The following is a 27,218-nucleotide window of genomic DNA, read 5'->3' on the forward strand; positions in this document are numbered from 1 at the left end:
AGAACACCGACATCATTGCAGCTCATCGGGGATCGGGGTGATCACTCAAGTATAAATATCCACGAAGAAGCGTAGAAATATGCGGCACCGGATTCAGATTTTTCTATCCAACAGGTTTCATATAAAAACACTTCGCAATGGCAGATTTCAGCTACCTTGCCCGCCCTTCTGCAGAGTGGACTTCTTTCCTCCAACAACAATCACTGCCTCCGACGCCTGACCCAACAAGCACCCCGGATATAAAAAGCATTCGTCGTCGAATCAACTCACAGCGGTTTACTGTTAGCAGCGACGAGTTAAAGGCGATGGGTGACCACGGCGTCAAGACCAAAACCTTGCTGATTGTTGGCGAGGACTGTGTGGAAATACCCATACGACTCTATTTGCCTCGCTACTGTGGTGCCTCGGTCCTCCTTTACTTTCACGGAGGTGGTTTCTTCTCCGGCTCTTTGTCTACCGAGGATGCCACCTGCACCAGCTTAGCCCTGAATTGCGGCGTCACTGTTGCCAGTGTTGGTTATCGGTTGGCTCCAGAGTGGACAACTCCAGCGCCTTTCCAAGATGCTTGGGATGCCCGATGCTGGGTCATACAGCACGCAGCCACCATTGGGATGTCACCGGAATTTGATCTTTATGTCATGGGGATCAGTGCTGGTGCCTGTCTGGCAGCAAGTATCGTTATTCGAGAGAGGATGGTGAGTCAATGCAAACAACTGCTCTCGTGTTGTCTATCAACTAATGATGATCTCTTCAATCTAGTTGGGAGAGTCTGTCATCAAAGGTCAATGTTTGGCCGCTCCGTGGCTCTGCTTTCCCGACAAGTTCCCTTACGAACAGATCCAAGACAACAAGGCTTCTCCGATGCAGTGTCAGAATGCGGCGCTCCTCTCTTATTCATGGGTTGTGCAATACGCCCGCATGATGGATCCTCCTGAATCCTGTCGTGACAGTCCAGTCATCAACCCACTTCTCTTTGATGTGAGATCTATCGACAAACTATCACCCACACATATTATGGTCTGTGGCGATGACCCGCTGCGTGATCATGGCATGCTATTCAAGGAGAAGCTGCAACGTTTGGGGTAATAAGATGCCCCAGATTCCACAATGATAGGACCCTAGCTGACCTTCATGTTACCATAGTGTCCCAGTAAAGCTGAATGTTTATCCAGGATATGCCCATTATTTCCGCAGATTCCCTGATGCGCCAGCCAACGACGCCTGGGATAGCGATCTGCGTGGGGGCATTTTTTTGGATGATCAGCCAGTCAGCTCCGGTTTCTAAATTCGACCGCCCACAGGAGAGGCTGTCGAGACTGTAAAGAAGAAGCAGCATGCATCGGCTTTTGCCGAGAGACAGGAAGGAACTTTTACACTGGTTATTAGGGTATTAGACAAAGATCTATACTTGATATATATAAAATCTTTCTACAATATCAGTCCCGAAGCCTAGCTAAGATACCCAACACATCTTAAGTTTCTGTATTCAGTAATACAGGTTCCTCTTCAGTTCCATTCGTTGGGGTCAAGTGCAAACTTGAAAGTCTTTCTTGCAGTCAGCGTCAGAGGCTCAGATATGTCAAGTATTTTTCACTTACATCCAGGGTGAAATCAGCGTCTGATTCATCCCTGTCTTGCATCGACAGCTTGATGATACGAGTCTTTCTCTGCTGCAGCTTCACAACGCCCTACAGCAAGAAGTCAGCCATTGTCAAGCTCGAGTAGCTGAAGAAGATGTTACCTGCTCCACAGACTCGGCCATGATGTACTTGAAAACTGTCACGGGTCGGGTCTGTCCCATTCTGACTACCCTTGTGATAGCCTGATCCTCTATTGCTGGGTTCCACTGTGGCTCAACGATATGCACCATATTTGCCCTCGTCAAGGTGATCCTGCGTCATGTCAGGAAGATCTTCCTCGTCGTCTTGTGTGTACAACGTACCCAACCGCGCCAGTGTTGATGGATATCAAGAGCACTCGGATATCTGGAACCTCACAGAACTGTGAAAGTAAGGCGGTCCGGTCTGTGACTGGGTTTCGTCCATCGACTTGGACAAAGCCAATCCCGTTTCTGGAGAGTATGCTGGCGAGCATATCAAGTGTCGTCCTCCAGCTAGTGAAAACAACGCTGTTCATTGGTTAGCTCAAGGGTTTGTGTCTTGAACTCTGTACAGGTAGATGTTACCTCTTTGAATCCGCTTCTAAACTGGATGACTTGATGTTGTCGACCACTGCTGCGAGTTTAGAGGACTGGCCTGCCAACTCACTATCCAGGGGTAAGTGACTCGGTATTCCCAAGGCAGAGCTTGCTGAGTTCATTTGGTTAGGGGACACTCCCCCAGAGGCAAACGGCGATGGCTGGCGGAGAGATGGTATAGAAGGTGAGCTTGTATCGTTCCTCTCAGGTTGAACCCGACCACATAACGGACAGCAGTCAAGAGCACCCAGTAAAATGTCGTCTTCCTCATCCTGGGCGCAGCAGAAATCGCAAGTTGGGTCTGCACTCGGGGACCGGGAGTTTTTTTTAGGCATCCTTGTCACAGTGAGCCGATCCATCCCCCTGGTGCTGGCCTCGTTCATTTGAGTGATGCCGTGATTACAAACCTGCCGAAGCTTGACGACTGCTGAAAACAGTACATTGGGCGTCTTCCGGCAGGTGTCTTGGCTGGCCATCAAGTCGAACTCTGCACGGCACTGCTCCAAGATCTGCGCGAAGCGAGCCTTCTCTGCCACCGTAGGTTTCACCAAGACTTCTCTTGTCGTCACGCTCGGAAGGTCAAGCAGAGTTTGGGTTCTTCGAAGACAACAAGTCTTGAGAAGAATCCTCAGGTTCCGTCCTGTGTGGGATCCGAGTTCGGGATCTTTCCTCATTGGCTTTACAATGTGCTCTTCCAGCACCCTAGGCTGGCAGAAAGGCTCGAACCGCAGGAACTTGAGCAGTGATCTGAGGTCGTCGAGGCTGTTCTGGATCGGTGTGCCGGTGAGACACCACCGTGAGTCGCTTTCGAGAGCTTCCGCAGCCTTGAAGAACTTGGTGGATGGGTTTCGTATCTGATGAGCTGTATCAAGTAGTTAGCTTTACTGGGTAAGGATTGCTATGGGATCCAGGTACCTTCGTCCAGAATTACGCGGGTCCACTTGATGGACTGTAATATCTTGGCCCTGCTGCTGTCATTTTCCAGTGTGTGGTACGTAGTCAACACGACATCACTCTCGAGAAGTAATTGTCCCTCCTTGGCCCGCCTGTTGCCGTGGAAAATTGCTGTCCTCAGAGTTTGTGGTCGGAATCGTCTATAAATTGTCAGCAAGGAATGATCAATGCGACTCCAACAGGTGATTGGCTACCTTTCGATTTCGTTGTTCCAAACGTCAAGAACCTCTTCAACTCAGTTAGCAACTTTTCATTGTGCCGACCACAAGGTTCAAATTGCAGTCCAAGGGTCAGCCACAACCTACGTCGAGATGGTAGAACAATCAGTGTACTATCCCGCAACTCTGCCGTGGAGCTGGAACTTGTTTTAAGTCTATCGTTCAAGTGCCTTGAATACACAATCGCGCCAAGCATTGTCAGTGTCTTCCCGAGACCCATGACATCTGCTAGTATCCCACCATACCCAGGGACGGTCTGACGGGACAGCAAGCTATTCAGTTCCAGTCAGCTTGGCTAAGGATTCAATATGTAGGAGGCGAGGCTTACCTGTAATGAATCGAGGAGAGTAACCTTGCGTGCGTTTCTGAGACGAAGGACGAGTTCTCTCGTGTCAGAATGAATTCAATCCCCGAGATCTGATGGCTATAGAACATTTGCGTTAGCACGTAATTCTAAGTTTTCCCCAACAACAGCTCTAGAAAACAACGTACTCTTTAAGTCGCGTATCGATAAAGAGAGAGCCAAGCACACTTTCCAAGTCGTTCCTGTCGCAGACCGTTGACGTGACCCCGTCACCCCAGTCATTTGCGGAATCCAAAGCATCGCCAATGGCCTGAGATACAGCTGACTTGGATTCTTTGTATAACGGCCCAATCAGATGTCTCAAGTCAGTCTTCTTACGTCCTGGATAGGAGTAATGGGGGTTCATATAGCAGGTTTCTGAATCCAGAAAGACTGGGTGCTGGAGAACAACGTCGACAGTCGTCATGGCCCAGCCAACCTTGTTTATCAGGCGCCTTGAGCCGTAGACGTTGACTGTGACTCCGATAGGTGAAGGTTTGCGATTTGGCTTTCCGCGTTTAGCGTCAAGCGACTCGACCGCAATAACGGCCACGAACGACACGCACTTGAATTGATTGGCGACAAAACATAGTATTGAGCAGGTGCGGCAGTCAAGAACATGCTGCTGTTCCGTGTCGAGCCCATCGTCAGTTGACAGGAAGCACCCATCCTCGTTGACCTCGACGGGGAACAAACAAAATCGAGTCCAAGGCGAGGTCTGGTTAGGTGTCCAGGGGGCCATCAGTGCTTGAGCTTCGCACAACTATTTCCAGTCAACTCAGCTCGTGTCGATAAGAGGAAGAGGACTTGCCGCTCCGTAACAAATTGTTTCTCGCTCGGTTAAATCTATTATTTCCTGGGTCGCAGCTGGCCCCGTCAAATCTATTATTTCTGGTGTGGTGTCTGGCATATCCAAATCCATGCTCAAGCCGGCAGGCTGAGTGCTTGTTTCGCAAACACGAGAGGCGAGCCGTGAAATTCTTTTGGGGGGAGCCTCATCATTGAGGCCATTGTCACCACTTCGATGCCGCTTGCCGGGTCGCGACATGATGGGTTGCTGTAATAAGGCTAGCGATTTGCCTATCGATGGATTGTGAGGAAAGTAATGAAGCTGGGGCGATGAGGAAAGCAACCAAGTGATGAGTTGAGCCTGAGAACGCCTGGTAGGCGACAACTTCTTGGCAGTCAGGGGTTGGCACAGCCCCGCCATGGTTGAGACGAAATGTGCACCAACCCGCTATAGTTTCTTGCCGCCCAGGCAGACTCACCGCGGCTCAGCTGTCACAAACACCAATGAGCAACATGACTGTCGTCTCGACTGCAGATGTGACGCCGTAGCAGACGGTCTTTAATTGGCGGCCATGCATCCCATCCAGTTTCAAGATTGTCATGGAGGCCGCAGCATATCCTTTTAATTCTCGGTCGCCCTGCCCATCGCTTCCAGTAATCATTCGGCTGGTTTCATCAACGCCACGGCATCATGTCATCTACCAGTAGTACAAGTTTCGAACGATCATTAGACGAGTTCCGGAGTCATCTTTCCCAGGACCAGAAACGAGAATTCAACAAAGCAAACCTCCAAGGCCTAGATGCAGCGATTCAACAGATACAGGCCAAACTCGGCCGCGACAAGAGACTCTGCAACTTCAGAAGAATTGAAAAGTTCCTCGATGCCATGAAGCACGTTGAACAACTCGTCTCCATTTTCCTCAACGTTCATGAGGTTGTGGCATTCGTTTGGGTATGGCCGCGATGCTGGTGCACCACCTCCGCTCTCGCTCACAAAATGGTTAATCTAGGGGCCCATTAAGCTCGCTCTTATAGCTGCCACAGTTTGGGCCGACTCCATCAAGCAACTACTAGATGCTTACGAGGAGATTGGGGAGGCGCTCAGCAACCTCGTCTTCTTCCACACACTCATCAAAAGCAACGGCGCAGAACACCTCAGGCAAGCCCTGGAGGACTACTTTTCTGACATTCTTCGGTTCCATCGCTGCGTTCTAGTTGTTTTTTCTCGACCTAGTTTGTTTCGTCCACATCCGCTGATACACAAACTGCTGACCATCTCAAGATTGGACAACGTTCTTCAAGGCGGCATGGGGAAGCTTCCGGCGTCAGGTCGAGCCGATCATCCGGGCGCTCAAGCTTCGACAGGAGAAGCTATCTCACCAGAGGCTGCAGGCACATGCCATCCATCAAGGAGTTCAGGACTTTCGAGGGCATGCTGATGACCGGTTTGATAGGCTTGAAGCAGATCTCGACAGGATCCGCAATGCGTTGGCCTCTGAATGCCTGAAGCGCCAGACATCAGTTGAAGATCAAGATATGAAGGAGTTTTTGGAGGACAAGCTCAATATTTCGAGGTTTGGGTCTCGCAGTCGGCTGGATTCCCCGGGACTAAGCTCTCCATCTGCCGGTGATTGGATCTTTCAGCATCCTCACTTTCAGGCGTGGGAAAAGGCAGCATCCTCTCAAGGAAATGTTCTCTTCTTGAACGGCTCACCTGGCGCTGGTATATCTTCCGATCCTCCTTACGTCGCATGTTTCCAGCTAAATAGGATCTTAAAGGTAAAACAACATTGGCGATGAAAGTCATTCGCTACCTCGCGGGGAAGGACCCTATCCATGGCAGTACAGTCCACTTCCTCTTCAGACACGATGATGATGATCGAAAATCTGCCAAGCCGATGCTCCGAACGATCCTGGCTCAGTTGATTCAACAAGACGAAACCATCATGCGATACTTATATGAGAAGTCCGCTCCCATGAGCAGCAATCTCGAGCTCTCTAGTCTCGCAACTCTTCAAGACTTGACCCGCGAGTGCTTGACCAGCCAACGCAGCGTATCTGTGGTACTTGATGGTCTTGACGAGTGTGCTGAGAACGAACCCAACGCAATTGTTACCTGGTTTCTAGACAAGGTTCTTCCCTCCGCAGCCTCACGGGGTTGTCATCTCAGATTGCTGGTCTGCGGACAGAGAGACGGGCGACTCGATCAACTGTTGTCAGCGCAGCCCCAGATCAGGCTTGACACGCTTGATTCTCACCAAAGGGACATTGAGGAGTACTCGAAATCTCGAGCCGCCGAGATATGCGCGAGGTTCTCCCAGGCACCGGAACAAGAAGAAGAGCTTGCCACCAAAGTAGCAAAGACATCACAAGGTACTCATCTCATGCAGCCCCTTATCTTGCCGCTTCTAACTCCCCAGGCATGTTCTTGTATACTAAGGTCGTCATGTCCAATTTCTTATCCATGGATTCGGTCGATGAATTTGAAGATGAGATGCAAAGCGACAGGTTCCCCGAAGACCTGTACAAAGCGTGAGCAAGACACTGGGATACATATAGGAGCGCTTTCTGATTAGATCAGTTACGAGCGAATCATTCAAAGAGTGCTAGAAAAGTCCAAGCCATCACGACAGAAGACGGTCAAGAAGATCTTGGGTTGGATCATTTGCTCCCAGAGGCCTCTTCGATGGCGCGAGATACAGTCAAGGTTCTGCATCAATGCAGAAAAGGGAACCTGCAACCCCAAGCGTCGCCGCCTCGACAACTGCAAGGACATCTGCAGCTCGCTCGTTGACGTCACGATCTGCGATATGTTTGGGGGTCTTCAGTCCGAGCAGATCATACAGATGGTCCACGAGACAGCTGGAAGGTATGTTCACGTTTCAATCAAGGGTTTTCTCAGCTGGCCACAGAGGCTAATAACCTTGGACAGATATCTTGTCCAGAGGGGCACCATTGATCTTCTCCAGGAGCATGCCGACTTGGCTCTCTTCTGTTGTCGTTACCTTTCTTCTCGGCCCTTTCTCCAAGACCCAGAAACTGACAGCACCCAAAACGCTCTCCAGTCTGGTTATTTCGGGTTCCTCGACTATGCCACGGTTAACTATTGTTATCATGTTGAAGAAGCACAGAAGCATGCATCTGGTCCCCCAGCGGACGTTGTCTCGTCTGCGGTGGGCTTGCTCACAGCTTATTCCGACAACCCTTCAGATCAATCGATTCGCAAAATGGAGACTTGCTCTCAAACAGTAACAAATACGCTCCGCACACAGAATATTGACGCGCGAATGCAATCTCGCGTGATCGTCATTCGAGGGGCAGGAGAGTCGCAACACTGCGACCTTTCCAAAGAGGGTGCATACCTGGATCTCTCTGGTCCCCTGAGATTCAAATGCCCCAGAGTCTTCTGTTCCAGGTTCCTTACCGGATTTCGAAGCCAAGACGCTCGCGATGAGCACCTTGACAGGCATGAACGGCCGTATAGGTGCACCCACACTGACTGTTTTCTCCATGACGTTGGGTGTGAGTCCCGCGAGCGTCTTGAAGCACATCGCAAGGCTTTTCACCAGAATTCTTCCAAATTGGCGGTCTCATTTCCTTCCACCAAGGGCACCAAATCAAGAGACATTGCCGAAGCTTGCCGAAAAGGCAAACTCGAGGAAGTCAGACAATTCCATCTTTCGGGAGAGTCTCTCCACACGACGACGTGGACAGGGAGCTATGTCACACCGCTATTTGTCGCCGCAAAAGCCGGGCATGCCCATATCTGCAAGTATATCATTGATCAAGGAATCGACCCTTTTAAGGAGCGTCACTGGATGGGAAGAGACTGGTCATCTATGCTCGAGGCCATCCGCAGAGCGAATGCACCAATTGTAGAGCTCTTTTTGCACTCACAATATGAAGCCACCATCGCCCATTTTCCACGTTATATTGCCGTAGCCATCCTGGCTGGCAATTTGGAGACCTTGGAACTCCTCCTGGGGTCGCAAACCGTTCTCGACCACGCGGCAATTGTTGAGCAAGTTAGCAACGAATTAATGTCGACGACCTCGGACCTCAAACGATGGCTCAAAGACCAACCTGCAGATTCTTCCTTGGTACACGTGTGGTTTCGGCGAGCATTTCCAAATCTATATCGTGACAAAATCTCAGCCCCTGGTGCAAGCTCTCTCATCAGGAACCCTGGTTCTGCAGAATACCGCGCTTGCAAGAAAGTTTTGCAGCAACACGGTAGCTTACTGCACGAAGCACTGCAATCAAAGTGTCATCCTCTTTCCATGTTTCTACTAGACCTTGCGGACGAAGACGACTTGCAGCGTACAGCTTACGGATGGGACCGGCCAATACATATGCTTGCGAGAAGCGGGTGTATGAACAGGGATTGCAAGAATTGCGCAATCATCGCCCGACGGCTTATTGAAATTGATGGCGCTGTGTCTGTAAACACTCCAGACAGGGACGACTACCTACCAATTCACATAGCACTAACATCAACCTTGGTCCCAAGAAGTGTGATCCCGGTGCTTTTTCTACATACCGACAACCTCAACCACCGAGAACCTGGAGGTAAGAGACCGACAGAGCGTGTGTCCAGAACCGGTGGTGTGATCAGCGTTATCGTCGAGGCCTGCCGCTTGGATCCATCCATCAGAAACTACCAAGGCCGGACAATTTTCTCATTAGCAGCCGGAACATACTGGATAGATGAGAGGACGCTGGAGAACTTACTCGACGCAGATCCGACACTGGCATGGATGGCAGACAATACAGAAGATCGCCAAACGCCGCTCCATCACGCGATGAGGGCGGCAAGGAACAACGAAAGTCAAGCCGAGAAGGCAAAATTGTTGCTCTCGCTTGACGAGATTGAAATGGAAAACGTCCTTCGTGCTTTCTCGGCTAGCCGTATGGGTGGCAACGATGAAGCAGGCCGGGAGGTGCGGAAATTTGCATATCGCTGGGATCTTGAATGGGCTGTAACAATCATGGATAGACTTGGGTTTGGGCTCTAGCTTCAGATATGTTCGACTACAGAGTTGCTTTATATGACTTGATGGAATTAGTTTGTTTATTTGATGTTAGGGGGGTGTTAAGAGCGAATCGGGACTCAAACAATTCGCAAACACGTATGTTGCAACACGGGCTTACTTGGCCACAACCTGGTCAAGAAGAACGCAAAAGGGGAACTTGAATACAGTACATAACAATAAAGATTCCTAGCTAGGCTTCCGTTGCTCTTCAGTTCAAGTAACGCCTGTGGCGTTGAAATTTGCTTTGGTCTCTGTCCGGGACACATGTCCCTAAACGGATTGTTACTCTCTCATATGTTCATACATGGATAATTCTTTGTTCTACGTAAAGTCTGTATTCCTAGAGTGCCCAGTATTCGAAATATATTGTCACTGACGATCAAGACAATGTCCAGTTGGTCCAATGGCTGAACAGGCATCCGACCGAAACCGTACACTACATCTTCCCCTCTGGGTCCGACTTAGTGAATACGCGCTTCAGTTCACTTCACTCTAGTCATTCGCCTTGCTCAATTGTGTAGCTGTTCCTAATTTGTCTCCCAGTTCAGACCTGATATCCGTCCACTCACCTCTCGAACCACTTGAATCACACCTATGTGCGAAGGAAGTTCTCGATCTGCCTCGCGTACAACAATCATACACTCGATACTATGGGTGTAAATATTCACCGTATCTATTTCTCTCAAGTATAAAAAGGCCCAAGGCCCCCAATTTCGTCTAATCTTTTTCTCGACAACAACACTCAACACCAACGACCAACGCACACTCTCAGCTTTCTCAGCTCTCAGCTCTCACCACCCACCACGAACACCCAACTTCTTCAGGTTCTACCACTACCACCAGCCAAAATGTGCAACATTTCGTACACCGCTGCCCGCTGCATCCACTGCCGCAGTACCTTGCCCCGTCGGGAACAGGGTCGAGTTCAGTGCGAGGATGTCCGCAAGGGCAGAAGCTGCCAGGGTCAAACCTCGGCGACCAGCTACTCGGACTTCGTCTGTAACGACTGCTTCCAGGAGCAGGCAGCTAACGATGACAACTTGTACACCACCACCAAGAGCAAGAAGAAGTAGATGATGGGTCTACTCCGATGGGGACGATGGGTGACCACGACTGGTGAGTACCTAGACGAATGGGGAGCTGACTGAATCCAGCAACAACAAATCAAGAAAAGCACAAAAAAAGACAGGGAAATTCAGAAAACACAAAAAAAAGGGCAATAAGGAAACTTGGTGAGTTAATAACCTGCCCAGGCTGCAGCTCGTTAGATGCAGCCTGGAAGAAAGAATAGGGATCAACCACAGCTCATGAGCTGAGAAAAAAAGTGGATAGATAGAGACAATTAATAGACTCAGATTTGTCCGAAAACTAATTGTGCCACAGTGATGTTGAAGATTAAATGAAACTAAATAAACCTGCAAGGCCAACATGATGAAACCAAATGCAAATTCCTGGAGGTGTAGACTCTTCCTCCATCTGTCGTGAGTGAAAATCGTAGCCAGATAACCCAGACCTGGACGAACAAGGTATATAAAAACATGCCCAGCCGTACTGATGCCCATCTTTGTATGCATCGTCCCATAATCCCTCTAATTCCTGGGAGAATGTCAGCTGTGGTGCACGACAATTCTTGCACAAAAGCTTACAGCAATGTGAGAGTAAGATCACCATGGATCCTCGCCTTGAGCTGAATCTCAATCTCCAGGTTCAACTCAAGATGCAGACTGAGCGCATCACTCTTCCCACCACCGCCTTGCTGCTGCTGCTGTTGTTGCATTTGTTGTTGTTGTGGCTGCTGCTGCTGCTGCATACCCCAGTTTCCCTGCGTCATGCCCATGTCCATTTCGTCATCGGTAAACATGGACCGCCTCTTGCGTCGTTCGACCTTGTTCTTCTTGCTCTTCTTGCGGGTCTTCTCCTTCTTCACAGGCGCCTCCTCCTCGTCGTATTTGGCGCCGGTGTCCTGGCTGTCATCAGACAGACCGTCGCGCTGCTCAACGTCCTACTTTGTGTCAGTCGATAGTCCCCTAGATTAGAGTTGCTTTAGCTACCTGTGTTGGGGCTGGAGGCATGGTTGTGGCTGTGGGGATATGGGAGAAGTTGAAAGGAGATGGCTAGTCTGGACAGAGTTGCGGAGACTTGAGTGTTCTTTTGTTCTATGGCTACATGCTACAAACAGGATCTCAACCGCGGAGATGACGAGGAGCGCGTCATACCGACAGCCATACGCGGGCAGGGTGTGAAAGAACCGGTTTCTGCAGTCAAGATGAGGTATCCGGGGCCCCATAGGGACACGCCTAGGCGCGCCTCCACTCGCGAACGCGTAGGCGTGCAGATTATGTCAGCCCTCAATTTGGCTTAAACCCCACAGTCGCAGTTTCAGGGGCTCCGTCTGTTGCTGCCACTGCTGAACACAACTACAGTCTCCAGGAGCGGGCTTCCGCTATGGCCCAAGCAACATTTCCTGATGATGTGCTCCCGCCGGAGGGTACATACGATTCACGAGAGGCTCTACTCGCAGCTATCAACGAATGGGCAGCACCCAGAGGATACGCATTCATAACTGGGAGGTCTTCGCGATCAACTAGTGGAAGGCAGATTGTTACATACGCATGTGATCGGTGGTGTCGTCCACCTAGCGCCTCAAAAGATCGCCAGCGCAAGACTACTACACGAGGAACCAATTGTCGGTTCTCAATCATTGCGAAGGAATCCCTGGATAAGGCGACCTGGTCTTTAAGGCATCGTCCAGACAGCCGATTTTCCTTACACAACCACGAGCCAAGCTGGCACAAATCGGCTCATCCAGTCCATCGGCAGCTCTCTGATGCGGACAAGTCAACAGTCAGCCGCCTTACGAATGCCGGGGTAGCGCCAAAGGATATCAGGACTTATATCCGTCAGAACTCGAACACCATTGCAACCCAGCAAGATATCTATAATCGTATCGCAGATAGCAAACGAGAGCTGTGTGAGGGACAGAGCACTATACACGCCTTTGCTAACCAGCTGGATAAGGAAGGGTTCTGGAACCGGATGCAGCTTGATTCAGATGACCGAATCACGGCAGTGTTATTCGCCCATCCAGAGTCATTGGCATACCTCCAGGCTTATCCAGACCTACTTTTCCTGGACTGCACATACAAGACGAACAAATATGGGATGCCACTCCTTGATATGATTGGCGTTGATGCCTGCCAGCGATCCTTCTGCATCGCCTTTGCATTCCTTAGTGGCGAGACTGAGCAGGACTACCTATGGGCCTTGGACCGGCTCAGGTCCCTGTATGAACTCTGCAATACAAGGTTTCCATCTGTTATCTTAACAGACCGCGATAAGGCTTGTATGAACGCCGCAGAGATCTGCTTTCCATCTTCAATCTCGCTGCTATGCCTATGGCACGCGAACAAGGCAGTCCTCCGCTATTGCCAGCCGACATTCGTGCGCCACCAACAAGGATCGGAGGCCTATCAGCAGGGTCTGAGCGATTGGAGTGAGTTTTTTCAACCACTGGCACTCAATTATGAAGTCACCAGACGAAGAGGCCTTTGATCAGCGCGTACAAGAGCTTGAAAGGCGCTACCTACCGCAATACATTGAAGAGGTTGGCTATATCAAGGCCAATTGGCTCGATCCATACAAGGAAAAGCTGGTGAAGGCTTGGGTTGATCAGCACCCTCATTTTGGTAATGTAGTTACCTCGCGGGTTGAGGGTATCCATGGGCTCCTTAAGAGCCACCTCAAGAAATCTACGCTGGATCTCTTCGAGGCTTGAGGGCTATGAAGCATGCGCTTCTTAATCAATTAGCCGAACTGCGATCCAACCAAGCGAGACAGCAAATGAGAATACCAATTGAGCTCTCTGGATCACTATATAGTGCCATACGTGGCTGGGTATCTCACGAAGCTTTACGCAAAGTTGAAGAACAGCGGAAGCTGCTCTTGAAAGAAAAACCTGCCTAGTTGCACCGGCGCATTCTCTCGATCTCACGGCCTCCCTTGCGCCCATACTCTCAAGGCTCTACAAGAACAAGGTCAAGCCCTTCGCCTAGAGCATTTTCACACGCATTGGCACCTCAATCGCCATGGTGTTCATCAGTTACTACTAGAGCCTCGGCATCGACCTGATCGAATAGCCGCCGGTTCGACTACTGGTAGACCGCAATCAAGCACCCAGAGAGAGCCAAGTGCATTCGAGGCAGTTCAGGCAACAGTACGGCCAAAGGCACAACCCAAATGCAGCAGATGCCACCAAGTAGGTCATAGAATGACTTCAAAGGCATGCCCTCAGCGATACGAGGAACTTTTGCAGTCGTCAGCATCGTCGGCGCAGGTAGGGGGCAATGCCAGCGGCGTTGCCGTCGGCATTATCAGGGCAGGTACGACCAGTGCCGACGACATCTTCATCAGCACCATCTTTGCAGGCAGGGGGAAGCTCTAAGACCAATGTCTTCAGGGTCATCAGGGCAGGCAAGGCCAATCAGGGATAGTGCTAGCTGCATTGTTGTTAGTATCGACGACACAGACAGTACAGTGCCGGCAGCATCATCATCAGCACCGTCGGCTCAGGCAAGGATGGTGCCGGCACCTAGGTATGATGACCCGCGGGCTATCTATCAGAGATATGTTGCTGCTCGAGATGCCTGGTACAAGGCGCAGCCTCGTGGCAGTATTAAAACCAACCAGCAATATCGGAGGGCGCTAGGTCTACCTCTGCGGTATGACAAATCAAGCTATCAGTGGTGTCTCGATTGGAAGCAGATGGGCAAGCGCTGCGATACGCCAACTGGCTCTAGAGATTGGACTAAAGAGGAGATGATGGCCTACCTAGATTGGAGCAAAGCAGAAGATGACCGGGTCGAGGCTCAGGTAGCCACGGAGATGGAACGCATGCCTTTTTCTAGTAGAAGAGGTATGTGTGATATTTGGGAGGCGGCAGCGGCAGATGGCGAGGCCCAGCAGGCTATTTATTCAGGTAGATAATCAACTATTCCTCACCGTTCGGGATCATAGGATTTTAGTACTCAGTAGTAGTAGTAGAGTTTATAGGATTTTAAGAACTACCTCAGAACTCGGAATTACAGCTGTGCGGGGTTTAAGCCAAATTGAGGGCTGACATAATCTGCACGCCTACGCGTTCGCGAGTGGAGGCGCGCCTAGGCGTGTCCCTATGGGGCCCCGAGGTATCCCTGCAAAACCTTGTCATGACGTAGGAGGACAGGCATCTCAGCTTCCGTCCACTGATTGGCCAAAATGAATGACTAAGCTTTTCTCTCATTTTTCAGGTGTAAGGGCACGTGCAGGGAAGTTGATTTTGCGGTCTCGTTTTCCTGATATAACAATTTCTGAGCCAATCGGATCTGGCGGAGCAGATATTCCGAGACTTTCAACCAATCAAATCGCGACTTTGGCCTCGATCAATCGACTCGCGTCTCTCCCTCTCTCATGTCTTGTCCAAAGCGACGCGAAGGCGGACAGGAGCTCACCTCAACGATGTGAGAGTCTATAAAGGATGATTTTTCAGTCTCAAATCCATAGCCTACTCCTTATGCACGTCTCTTTTCATCGCCATTGAATTTAGATCTAATGGAGCGCCAGAAAAATGCAGCTGCGGCTTAATTGTCTTGTGTTCGCCAGTTTACCCTAAAGCAAGATGCAGCTGAGACGAAAATTGTCTTGCGGTTACGGCCATGTACTTTGGCATCAACGCCTCAAGCCTGAACAATCTTTCTCGATTTTATGTACTAGAAAATCCCCGTCAATATCGCTATATTTCGCCACTTCTCTAGAACAAAGTTAGATCTATATCACACACATCACCGGAAACAAGAAGTGTTCAAGGAACGTTGATCATAAACGTGAAGATGACAAAAGGATATAGGTGAATAAAGGGAACAATCTCCTCATCTTGTGCACACTCACCATGACCATTCAAAGAACTCTGTTCAATGGTGCATCAGTGGCTCTTCATCTCGTCCTTCATCTCCGCTTTACGGCTCTTGATATCTGCCTTGACACCCTTGGCCAACCCCTTAATCTCCATCTTGAGCGCCTTCTTGTCTTCTTTGGACCACTTGCCATTCTTCTTGGCCCAGCGCACATCCTGAACATATCCCATCACGATGTTTGTTATGGTTTGTACGGCGCATTTGGCACATCTGTTCTCATCAGCCAAGTCATTGAGAGCAACTGTGAGCTGTTGCAGTTCGGCTCGAGGTCGGGCTTGTAGCATCTTCTCGAGATGGGGTGTTTGCGAGGCTCCGTGAACAGGGCAAGTGCCTTTGAGTCTGGGATATGTGTTGAGAACTTGTACCAGCATATGGGATGAACAAAGGATGACCTACTCTTCCTTTTCGGAAACACTATGCAAGGTTGATGTCTTTGAAATCGAGGATGGAGACTCTGGCATCGAGTAAGGTGACCTTGCGACGGGCTGGACAGGTGATGGTACGTATGCCATTGCTGTGTTGTAGAATGGGGATTTTCAGTCGGGTTTCTTGGAGGAGTGAACGAGTACAGAAGACTACATGAAAACCGTCACTTTAGAGCAATTTTGATTAATATTTATATTGTAAGTTGTCCGACTTTATTAAGACGGAGTATTGTGGTGGCGTGCCGGAGTAAGCCTGCCTTTGCTGGCCGAAATCACCGATTCCCGTGTCGGGGTTGAATTTACCGAGTCGGTCTTTTCTAAACGTGCAAGTCGTCGTAATCAACCGACCACTATCGTATGCTTTGAAAGAGCTTTGGAACTTGTTGCTTTGGACAGTGATATTCTGTCTCTGTGGTAGAAGGCGGATTTGGGGATTTATTCCAGTGGTGGTGCTGTGAACTGGGCCGGCTGGCTGGCACCATGCACCATGCAAGCGCAAATCGGAACCACACAACGAAACAGCCTCAGAGAGGAAAGGTGTTACCTAATAGATTAACTAGATATCGTAAGGTGCAAGGCGTTGGATTGAGCTATCCATGCTGCACATGGCATTGCCTTTAGCTTCAAGATCAAATGCCGGAATCACGTCTCAACCAACCCACTTAGTTCTTTTGTCTGGATGATAACTTTGAGAATGTCTTTACTACTAGCTCAACCTCGAAGCTCGCCTATAGATCTGTGCTTTGCTAGCGTGAATAAGAGAGCGATGATCTTGTCAAGATGAGCTTGGATGCTATCCAAATCCATCCATAGATTGGAGTGATGCCCCTAAACATGCCGTGCCAAGATTCTAGCTGAAATTGCCAAACTCTCTCTCGCCCTTTTGTTAGTAGCTAGAAATGGAATGGTCTGATGTGATAGTGTTGATTCAGACTAGTCACAAAGTTGTCGGCTAGATAGCAGTAAGATACTAGAATGTGATTGCATGCAGATCACGTCGAACAAACTCAAATGAAGCCTCTTCTCGTATTGTCCTCATTGGTTCCCCTGCAGGGACAGCTCCTAACCGCACAGGGCAATGCCTTTGTCGAGCCGAATGTCCCAAGCTGAAGGCCAGGTCTAGAACAGTGTTGGGTCAAGGGTCTTGCCTGTTCGCGAGTAAAGGGACATGCATTTCATATGCCGTTGCGGTCATATGCCATTGGACTAATCTGTTGGTGTGAGACATAACATTGGATTAAATTCTTGGCCAGATTGCCTGGTCTTTCACCTGGCGTCTTAGCGTTGTTGATGCTTGAGCTGCTAAGGCCAGGTCCAAGAACATCAATCGGGGATTTCAATTCTGCCGTTTGCGTGTGGCAACACGAATGAAAGAGCTTACTAAGGAGCAAGATGAACACCATCCGCTCTTCCGCTGTCTCCAAGTACCTTAGCATGGTGCATGTCGTGAGGGTTCCGGAGGATGATATCTTCCTTACAGTTATGGAGTACTTGAATCCATAAGAACCGATGGCAGAAAAATATGTACTTCCTAACAGGCCCACAATCATCTCGAACAGCCAATTCCTCCTCTGACTAAGCGGCAGTTGAGAATTCTGAATGCGGAATCGCGCTAACATCTGCCGTTATCTCTTTCGGATTCCTCGCGCCCCCGACTCCCCGACCATGGCAGAACCTTAACCAAGTCCCGTCAGTCCTAGGGGATGGCATTGATAGCACGGCTCGGGTTGCGGACGCATGATGTCGCCGTAGATTAGCGTCTACGTGGCTATGCTCTCCCTTGTACCCGGTTTGTTGACGTTTGTCTCAGCGTTTGTTTCTCTCCAAGCCGTTTTCGATGGCTTTCCGCTGAGTCACCCCTTCTGGGGAAGCGAAGGGCCCCAGCTTTAACGCTATGCTGTTGGCGGATTCGGGTGCGCCCAACACCCCGACAGTACAGACTCTAGTCTCGGTGTCCGCGACCTGAAGCTCACACAAGCTTTGCTCGACGGTCTTGACAATTTCCCGCTTCCATAGAATTCGTCGGGTTCGTCGATACCCCGACCCTTGATTGACAAGATGACGTATGTGTAGTTTATCAGCTCTAGATTAATATTATTTATATGTGTACTGGCCCCTGAATTGATGGGATAACTCAACCACAGACACTTCCTCAATTACAAGCTTTGACGGGGATAGTGTCATTCCAATCACCATGACCGAACGAAGATCATCGGACAGTCCGACTGTCGACGTCGAATTTGCACCTATCCGATCGGGTGTCAGAACCAGAACCCTGAGCGATGGCTCCCTGAGTATGGCCACGCGGCTGCACAGCGCGCAGAGGGATACGATGATGATCGAGGAGGGAGATCGTCAGGAGCTTCAGAGAATCGCAACTTCAATTTCACAGCGACGACAGAGCTTAGCTGCTGTTTCATCTGGTATCCCCGATTTCACTCCTGATGCGCAAGATCCTGCTTTGGACCCTACCAGCAAAGATTTCGACCTTGCCCAATGGCTGCCTCATTTTATGCAACAACTCCAGGATGGGGGCGTGAGTCTCAAGGCTGCTGGAGTCGCTTACAAGGATCTCAGTGTCTCAGGCACTGGCGCTGCCCTTCAGCTTCAGCAGACACTCGGCGACGTTGTCCAAGCCCCGATGCGCATTGGAGAGCATCTCAGCTTTGGAAAGAAGGAGCCTAAGCGGATTCTTAACCAGTTTGATGGTCTTCTTCGTGGTGGTGAGCTTTTGATCGTTCTGGGCCGACCCGGTTCGGGATGCAGCACACTCTTGAAGACCATCACTGGTGAACTTGAAGGATTGGGTATTGGAGAGTCATCGACTATCCATTACAATGGAATCTCTCAAAAGGATATGATGAAAGAGTTCAAGGGCGAGACTACATACAACCAAGAGGCAAGTATCTTGGCATTCACGATTCCAGACTCCAACTAACACTTCATCAAACAGGTCGACAAACACTTCCCCCATCTCACCGTCGGCCAAACCCTCGAATTCGCAGCTGCTTGCCGCATGCCCTCCAACCGCGCCCTTCTCATCGGCCAGTCCCGCGAGGAATCTTGCACGATTGCCACAAAGATCGTCATGGCGGTCTGTGGTCTCAGCCATACTTACAACACCAAGGTCGGCAACGACTTCATCCGCGGCGTCTCGGGAGGAGAGAGGAAGCGTGTGAGTATCGCGGAGATGATACTCGCACAGTCGCCCCTGGCGGCGTGGGATAATAGGTTAGTAAGATTGCTGGGATGTTGATCTCTTTACTCACATTTTGCAGCACACGTGGTTTGGACTCAGCGACAGCCCTGAAGTTTGCTCAGACCATCCGTCTGGCTGCCGACTATACCGGCGGCGCCCACGCCATGGCCATCTACCAAGCCAGTCAAGCCATCTACGACCTGTTCGACAAGGCCGTCGTCTTGTACGAAGGCCGACAGATCTACTTCGGTCCCGCAAGCGAGGCCAAGGACTACTTTGAGCGAATGGGCTGGCTCTGCCCTCAGCGTCAAACGACGGGTGACTTCCTGACCTCTGTCACCAACCCTCAGGAGCGTCAGATCCGACCGGGTATGGAGAACCGGGTGCCTCGTACGCCTGAGGAGTTTGAGACCTATTGGCTCAACTCTCCCGAGCATAGGGCTCTGAAGGAGCAGATTGAGCTGTATCAGCAGGAGTTTCCCGTCGATGCCAGGTCTGGTGCCATCCAAGAGCTGAGAGAGCAAAAGAACTTCCGGTGTGTACATGGCATTTCCCCACCATTTCAACTATCGACTAACAACTTCACAGACAAGCAAAGCACGTCCGCCCCAAGTCTCCCTACATCATCAGCCTGGCAACTCAGATCAAGCTCACCACCAAACGAGCTTACCAACGCATCTGGAACGACCTGTCTGCCACAGCAACCAGTGTCTCCACCAACCTCATCATGGCCCTGATTATCGGTTCTGTCTTCTACAACACCCCTGATGCGACCGTTGGCTTCTACTCGAAGGGCGCCGTCCTCTTCATGGCTATTCTCATGAATGCTCTCACGGCTATTTCCGAAATCAACAACCTCTACGAGCAACGACCCATTGTTGAGAAACACGCCTCTTACGCATTCTATCATCCAGCCGCCGAAGCCATATCGGGTATTGTCGCAGATATACCGATCAAGTTCATCACGGGAACAGTGTTCAATATCATTCTCTACTTCATGGCTGGATTGCGTCGGGAGCCTGGCCAGTTCTTCCTCTACTTCCTGATTACATATCTCTGCACATTTGTCATGTCGGCCATCTTCCGAACTCTCGCTGCCATCACAAAGACGGTTTCTCAGGCCATGTTGCTTGCTGGAGTCATGGCCTTGGCTCTTGTTATTTACACCGGCTTCATGATTCGTGTGCCCCAGATGCATGACTGGTTTAGTTGGATCAGGTGAGCGATAACCAAAGTTTGGCATCAAAACAGTAACTAATCTTCAACAGGTGGATCAACCCGATTTTCTATGGCTTCGAGATCCTCATCGCCAACGAATTCCACGGTCGAAACTTTACATGCTCGTCCATCATCCCAGCATACACACCCCTCTCCGGCGACTCCTGGATCTGCTCCGCCGTCGGCGCTGTGGCTGGCGAGTACACCGTCAACGGCGACTCCTTCATCGAGACCAACTACAAGTACTACTATTCTCATGTTTGGCGCAACCTTGGCATCCTCTTCGCTTTCCTCATTGGTTTCATGATCATCTATTTTGTCGCCACTGAACTCAACTCCAAGACTGCGAGCAAAGCCGAGGTTCTCGTCTTCCAGCGCGGTCACGTTCCCGCACACCTCCAGGGCGGTGTCGACAGGAGTGCCGTCAACGAGGAACTTGCTGTGTCCCGAGACTCGGATGCTGGGACTCTTCCCGCCATGGAACCGCAGACTAATATCTTTACCTGGAAGGATCTTGTCTACGATATTGAGATCAAGGGCGAACCCAGAAGGCTGTTGGATAACGTTACTGGATGGGTCAAGCCCGGTACTCTTACTGCTCTGATGGGAGTGAGTGGTGCTGGAAAGACTACTCTGCTGGATGTGCTCGCTCAACGAACCACGATGGGTGTTATCACTGGTGATCTGTTCGTCAACGGTCAGCCCCTGGACGCCAGCTTCCAGCGAAAGACTGGCTATGTTCAGCAGCAGGGTAAGAACAAACCCTTCCCCTTCTTTTTCACTCAACACTAATCATTATTCCAGATCTTCACCTCGACACCTCTACAGTCCGCGAGAGTCTCCGCTTCAGCGCCATGCTCCGCCAACCCAAGTCCGTCAGCACCGAAGAAAAGCACCAATGGGTCGAAGAAGTCATTGACATGCTCAACATGAGAGATTTCGCCAACGCAGTCGTCGGCGTCCCCGGTGAAGGCCTCAACGTGGAGCAACGCAAGCTTCTGACAATTGGGGTCGAACTTGCCGCCAAGCCAAAGCTTCTCCTGTTCCTCGATGAGCCGACAAGTGGTCTGGACTCACAGAGCTCTTGGGCTATTGTCGCATTCTTGAGGAAGCTTGCGGATGCGGGTCAGGCTATTCTTTGCACTGTGCATCAGCCCAGTGCTGTCCTTTTTCAGCAATTCGATCGTCTCCTCTTCTTGGCTCGTGGTGGCAAGACTGTCTATTTTGGCGACATTGGCGACAACTCCCGCAAGCTCCTCACCTACTTCCAAAACAATGGCGCCCGGGCTTGTGGAGATGAAGAAAACCCTGCTGAATGGATGCTCGAGATTGTCAACAACGGTACCAACTCTTCTGGTCAAGACTGGCACAGCGTGTGGAAGGCAAGCCAAGAGCGAGCCGACGTCTACGCTGAAGTTGATCGAATCCACATGGAAAAGCCGAACCCTTCGTCCAACCAAGATACCGCGGATAGCCACTCTGAGTTTGCCATGCCTTTTGCTGATCAACTCCGAGAGGTGACGGTCCGAGTGTTCCAACAATATTGGAGAATGCCTTCGTATATCCTGTCGAAGCTTATGCTTGGAACTATCGCTGGTCTCTTTGTCGGCTTTTCCTTCTGGAAGGCTGATGGTACTCTTGCTGGTATGCAGAACATTATGTTTGCAGTCTTCATGATCATCACCATTTTCTCTACCATTGTTCAGCAGGTAAGTCCCTTGACAGCTGTTCTCTAGATTCATGCTAACAAATAGTAGATCCAACCTCATTTCGTCACCCAGCGCTCCCTCTACGAAGTCCGCGAGCGCCCCAGCAAGGCCTATTCCTGGAAAGCCTTCATGATAGCCAACGTCATCGTCGAAATTCCCTACCAGATTCTCACCGGTATCCTCATCTTTGCAACATTCTACTACCCCATCGTCGGTATCCAAAGTTCAGCCCGCCAAGGCCTTGTCCTTCTATTCATGATCCAGCTCCTTCTCTACGCGAGCTCCTTCGCCCAAATGACCATCGCCGCTCTTCCCGACGCTCTCACTGCTTCTGGAATCGTCACTCTCTTGGTCCTCCTCTCCTTGACCTTTTGCGGTGTCATGCAGTCCCCAACAGCCCTTCCCGGTTTCTGGATCTTCATGTACCGAGTCAGTCCCTTTACCTATTGGGTCGCCGGCATTGTTTCCACGCAACTAGCTGGCCGAGCCGTCACCTGTTCCGCGGCCGAAACATCCATCTTCAACCCACCCGACAACCAGACCTGTGGCGAATACCTTGCTGACTACCTCAAGATGGCACCCGGACAGCTTCAAAACCCAGATGCCCGAGAGAACTGCAGCTACTGCTCGCTTACAAACGCCGACCAATTCATGGCCGGCAGCAACATCTACAACAGCGAACGCTGGCGCAACTTTGGCATTGTGTGGGTGTACATTGTGTTTAATATCTTTGTTGCTGTTGTTTCTTATTACTTGTTCCGCGTCAAGAAGTGGAACATTGGAAAGAAGAAGAAGGATTGAGTGTTTTGAAATAGTGAGGTGTTGGCGTTGGTTCAAGATTGGGTGGTTTTCTTTCACAGCGTTTTTCAGTCCAGCAGATCGTTCGCATATAGACAGTTTTCTTTGTTATTAGTCACAGGGCAGCTATATTTCATTAGCAGATAATTCATAGAGTAATTCATAGACCAAAATCTCTCAAATCCTTTCTCTCTCACTCATCTCTTTGATTTGTGTCAATAATTATTCATCATTAGTTTGTAGACATACATCGTTCGGCTATAAATCCATCAAAGTTCATGCAAGAAACAAGCCCGCTTGGCCAGAAGAACTTCCCAATCAACGTCGGATTCAATAAATGCAGATGACCAGCAGTATAACAATCGCCCTCCTATGAATGACTCATGAGCTTGGCCCGGATTGTCATGTGAGAGAGACTCCCCGACATTGAACAGCCACCCCTGATCCCCACAGATGCAAGGGCGACGGGACTAATCCCCTTATGCCATCATCAATCCAGCCGCCGCAAGTCCACCAGCAACCAATCCCCAAGTAGGCATCACCTCCGATCCGGCATTAGCCTCCGCCTCTTCCACTCCAGTGAGAGTGTAGTTGCTGCTGAAAACATCATCCTGGGTCTTTTCATCTCCATCATGGAGCTCGGCCTGGAAGCGGAAGATCTTGTTCTTGGTGAGAGCATCCTTGTACTTTGCCAGCTCCTTGCGTGTGTTTTCGCTCGGCGACCAAATGTACTCCCCGGCGGATATGTTGATTTTGTAGCCGATCTCGTAGCTGAGCGTCAGAAGGTCATCGGGCTTGGTGTACCAGAAGAGACCGAGCTACTTGTCGGTGGTTTTGTTCTCCTGCTTCCAGGTGATGGTGATGTTTTTGGTCACGTCGAGGCTGTCACCCTCGGGGCCGGTGAACTTGAAGCCCTGGGCGGCCGAGGCCAGGACGAGGAGAGAGCAGGCGGTCTTGGTGAACATTTTGAAGAGGTGTTGTTCGGAAACTGTTGAGCTGAGGTTTTATAAGATAGAGCGGTAAGAATGCTGTGAGAATGCTGTAGAATTTTAAATAGTTGATGCCTGAAGAAACGAATGTGGCCTGAATAACCTCATTATAGGCACCCACCAAAACAAGGGCCTCACACAGCCTCGGCGGATTCTGTTCCCGTGGCGACGCGTAATTCGACATACGAGCTAAAGATCTAGAACCCGCAAACCAAGGCAATCGAAACGGATCCTCCTGATCGCTGTCTGCCCCTGTCGTCGGGTGTGTCAACTCGGTTGCAGCCGTAGGGCGCACCAATAATGGGGAAGCCTAGTGCTCAGCTTGACACTTTAAAACAGTTAGCTCAGCCTCGAAGGATTGACAGCTGTCAAGAACCCCAAGAATCCTGCCATCCTCGGAAGGCAACCGTAAAAAAAATCTTTGTTTTTATTTCAATGTCGTTTGTCAAAGCTTCACTCAGACATGTGCCATGACGGTAATCAGCTCCAGGCTTGAGATGCATGCGGCAGACCCTCGTCGAGAGATCTGGTGAGCACTTTATTTCGGAGGACAGGGTGCCCAACTCCCCGTTAAGCTTGGCGTGCAGAAATATTGCTCGGCGATTACCAGCCCACCTGTCAAAAGCCAAATGGCCCAAATAGGGATGCAATGCGAGTCCAATCCGGGGATGGCAATGTTCAATAGGGTAATTACCAGCGCTTGACGCCCTGTTTTAAGCGAACAGTTGTTGGCTCATTGGTGCTGGGGCCGCCAGCCTGCCTCAGCCACCAAGGGCCTTTTATTTTTATTTACGTGTGCGCTAGCTTAAATGCAACCATCGGCGCGTTAGGCAGCCGAATAATGAAGTTCGGTGTCTTTGGATCTGCACATTTGTAGCAAGAGAAAAGTGAAGAGCGAAAAGCGGTCAGTATGTGCATCGTGTGCTGGCACCTTTGGAAGTTGTACTAGAGACAGGAGGGCCCCCCTTGGACTAGATCAGACCGAGATTGTTGCACATCCATACCTTTGAAACTGGGGCCTTGGAGGTCTTGGCTAATACAGAAAAGCAAGTAGTCGGTTGTATCGTAGACATTATCTTGAATCTCGGGCATTAAAGCGGCTATTTCTTGCAGGGCTCTGTGGCATTGAAATCCAATGCCGACATGTGCCCTTCGCGATTGTGGTAGATATCTTTTTTTAATTCGACATGATGATTATTGACTCTTGCATTGAAATGTATTGGGCATGATGGATTGATTGCGTGGAAAACTGCACTTCTCTGGCTGGGTTGCCTTGATCCGCCCTCTGGGTATGCTGCGAGCTAAATTACCTGAATTTGGCAAGATGATCACACAAAGCTTCCATCTCAGAAGCCCTCGCAACAGGGATCCGCGGCTCAAAAGCGGAACAGATGTTGAGAAGAGTCTAATAATTGTGAACAAACTCGTGTCTTTGTAAAGCATTATTCGTTCTGTCACGTTGGGCCAGCATATTTAAACAAGGTAGCAACAGCCTCGGACGCATCAACACTCGCTGCTCATCCAAGGCCAAGTTGAGGCTGATTTGCCAGTACTGACGGTTTATTGTGATCGAGCTCGTAGTATTCACCCAGACGTATAAAGTGTGGTGGCCTAACAGCCTTTCTGTGCAAATTAACATGTCGGCCGGGAACAATCAATGAGGACTCACGACACAAGCTAAATATCATTCACTTTTTTATCTGAATACATAACTAGGGGTATCATTCCAACCACAGCTTTGCGTTAAACTTTGCGTTAAATAATCCTTCTTGATGCCAGGCATGGAAAAGGTTGAGGTGGAAGCAATATGAATATGTCACAAGTCGCAAGCAACGCGCTTTTCATTCACTTGACGAAGTGATGACCCTCTCCTCATTCCCAAACAAAGACCGCTACGAAGAGAAATAATTCGGGCTTTCCGGATGAATTTAGCAAGTGACTATCCCAGCACGAACAAAATGTTGGCCGTGGTGACTCAATCAAGTGAATGTCTTTGGCCAACTGCGACATGCTGACCATGTTATTGAATAGGCATGTCTCAAGTGTTTAAGATGAATGGAAAGTTTTGTCTTAATGTAAATTTATATTTGTGTCACTTAGAATAAGCAAGCCTGCAAGAAGAGGCCTTAACCCCAGAGCTTCCAAAGAATCAGATAGAATATGAACATCGAGTGTCAAGGCATTCGCCCAAGTACCATCCATACAATAACTAGCGAGGAAATATAACTAATAATGACCTAGCAAGGCAGCCTTTATTAAATGCTAAGTTTGTAGAAACTATAGCTAAGTGACGTTTCGCGTAATGACGCCGCGTTCTCTAGGCGTGCGAGTGTGCTGTGAAAAACACGAGGTAGAAACACCGCCCCTATTACTAGCTTGGCAACTTTAATGATTGCTATAGACCTTCTAGGCAAAGTTTGACGTTAATAAACCAATTCAAGAGCGTAGTAACCACCTTGGAAGCCCCAAGACCCCCGGGCTGACCGTCGCTACTTGGTAGTGATATATTCGTGAATATGAGACAGATACAGTGCTGTTTACTCACCTTGATTTTCAGCATAGAGCGAGTTTCATAGTTCCGTTCTTTTCTCTAAACGACTCGCAGTGTCTTGCTCATTCTGGTAACAAGCAACTCTCTAATGCTTTCATCTAGTTAAAATCTTAGCTCATCCCATCCCACTAACTGATGTGCAGAGGCAAGGGTTACATCTGGTGCTAATAATCAAGCTGTGTTTATCTAGTGATGTTTACTTGGCTATCGAAATTAGTTTTCCATCGGGTTAATAGTTGACATCCGCAGGAAAGGTGAGAGATCTTAGGCTCAGCACAAGGCAACTTTTAGATTTTGGTGTTTTTTTTTAGCATTAGGCTTAATGCAGGTGTGCATCAATACCTGTGTTCTTTGTTACTGTGGCTGATAGCTTCCTTTGAAAACTTTACCAAGTTCACTAGAGGACATGTGCTGCACTGAATGATTCATTTCTTTAGAAACCGCATTCCGAGTTGCGTTCTTCGGTGCATCTAGGGTAGGTGAAGATGTGGCAGTGTCATGTGGTGGTCCGAGGCCTCGGCTCCGTCGATCATAAGAAGCTAGCCTAGCACTGTCCACTCTACCTTTGCACAAGTCCAAGTGAGTCAATGAAAGTACCTCCTGACCCCTGACGGCTCGGAGGTGGCTCACTCCCGCCCGATCCTTGTCCGGGTGTTACCCAATCTCTCCCTTTTCCCCAGGCAGAATGCTACGTGACAACTGACACTGTGTGTGCACAACGAAACATTGTACATCTTATGCAGAGACTATGTCAACTGTGGGTGATTCAGCAGCCCCTCTCTGCAGCAACGACGCTTTTACCTAACAACTACTACATCGTGGGGCCATTACATGGTGAAGACGAAAT

The 27,218-nt window shown here is 49.8% G+C and overlaps 7 protein-coding genes across 7 annotated transcripts; 3 read left to right on the plus strand and 4 right to left on the minus strand.

The window, feature by feature from the left end:
* Positions 1 to 137: 137 nt before the first annotated feature.
* On the plus strand, positions 138 to 1,285 carry NCS57_00965800 (Abhydrolase-3 domain-containing protein; the record flags this gene model as incomplete). Its single annotated transcript, XM_053059427.1, has 3 exons — positions 138 to 695; positions 760 to 1,082; positions 1,144 to 1,285. 3 exons carry the CDS (start codon positions 138 to 140, stop codon positions 1,283 to 1,285), a joined length of 1,023 nt encoding a protein of 340 aa, XP_052911498.1.
* A 221-nt stretch (positions 1,286 to 1,506) lies between these two features.
* On the minus strand, positions 1,507 to 4,454 carry NCS57_00965900 (uncharacterized protein; the record flags this gene model as incomplete). Its single annotated transcript, XM_053059428.1, has 8 exons — positions 1,507 to 1,545; positions 1,599 to 1,688; positions 1,742 to 1,892; positions 1,943 to 2,128; positions 2,186 to 3,059; positions 3,113 to 3,291; positions 3,698 to 3,793; positions 3,862 to 4,454. 8 exons carry the CDS (start codon positions 4,452 to 4,454, stop codon positions 1,507 to 1,509), a joined length of 2,208 nt encoding a protein of 735 aa, XP_052911499.1.
* A 738-nt stretch (positions 4,455 to 5,192) lies between these two features.
* Positions 5,193 to 10,607, plus strand: NCS57_00966000 (NACHT domain-containing protein; the record flags this gene model as incomplete). The annotated part of the gene is made up of 7 exons (XM_053059429.1): positions 5,193 to 5,453; positions 5,512 to 5,734; positions 5,784 to 6,224; positions 6,281 to 6,874; positions 6,922 to 7,033; positions 7,083 to 7,370; positions 10,307 to 10,607. 7 exons carry the CDS (start codon positions 5,193 to 5,195, stop codon positions 10,605 to 10,607), a joined length of 2,220 nt encoding a protein of 739 aa, XP_052911500.1.
* Positions 10,608 to 11,123: 516 nt separating this feature from the next.
* Positions 11,124 to 11,606, minus strand: NCS57_00966100 (uncharacterized protein; the record flags this gene model as incomplete). Its single annotated transcript, XM_053059430.1, has 3 exons — positions 11,124 to 11,130; positions 11,181 to 11,536; positions 11,586 to 11,606. 3 exons carry the CDS (start codon positions 11,604 to 11,606, stop codon positions 11,124 to 11,126), a joined length of 384 nt encoding a protein of 127 aa, XP_052911501.1.
* Positions 11,607 to 15,490: 3,884 nt separating this feature from the next.
* NCS57_00966200 (uncharacterized protein) lies at positions 15,491 to 15,994 on the minus strand (the record flags this gene model as incomplete). The annotated part of the gene is made up of 2 exons (XM_053059431.1): positions 15,491 to 15,821; positions 15,879 to 15,994. The coding sequence occupies 2 exons, from the start codon at positions 15,992 to 15,994 to the stop codon at positions 15,491 to 15,493; spliced, it is 447 nt and encodes a 148-aa protein (XP_052911502.1).
* A 2,107-nt stretch (positions 15,995 to 18,101) lies between these two features.
* On the plus strand, positions 18,102 to 22,834 carry NCS57_00966300 (uncharacterized protein; the record flags this gene model as incomplete). Its single annotated transcript, XM_053059432.1, has 7 exons — positions 18,102 to 18,806; positions 18,861 to 19,138; positions 19,186 to 19,641; positions 19,695 to 20,324; positions 20,375 to 21,075; positions 21,129 to 22,033; positions 22,082 to 22,834. The coding sequence occupies 7 exons, from the start codon at positions 18,102 to 18,104 to the stop codon at positions 22,832 to 22,834; spliced, it is 4,428 nt and encodes a 1,475-aa protein (XP_052911503.1).
* A 476-nt stretch (positions 22,835 to 23,310) lies between these two features.
* On the minus strand, positions 23,311 to 23,796 carry NCS57_00966400 (uncharacterized protein; the record flags this gene model as incomplete). Its single annotated transcript, XM_053059433.1, has 2 exons — positions 23,311 to 23,602; positions 23,654 to 23,796. 2 exons carry the CDS (start codon positions 23,794 to 23,796, stop codon positions 23,311 to 23,313), a joined length of 435 nt encoding a protein of 144 aa, XP_052911504.1.
* Positions 23,797 to 27,218: the final 3,422 nt, after the last annotated feature.

Source organism: Fusarium keratoplasticum, chromosome 7, assembly GCF_025433545.1.
Source record: "Fusarium keratoplasticum isolate Fu6.1 chromosome 7, whole genome shotgun sequence".
Lineage (NCBI taxonomy): Eukaryota > Fungi > Ascomycota > Sordariomycetes > Hypocreales > Nectriaceae > Fusarium > Fusarium keratoplasticum.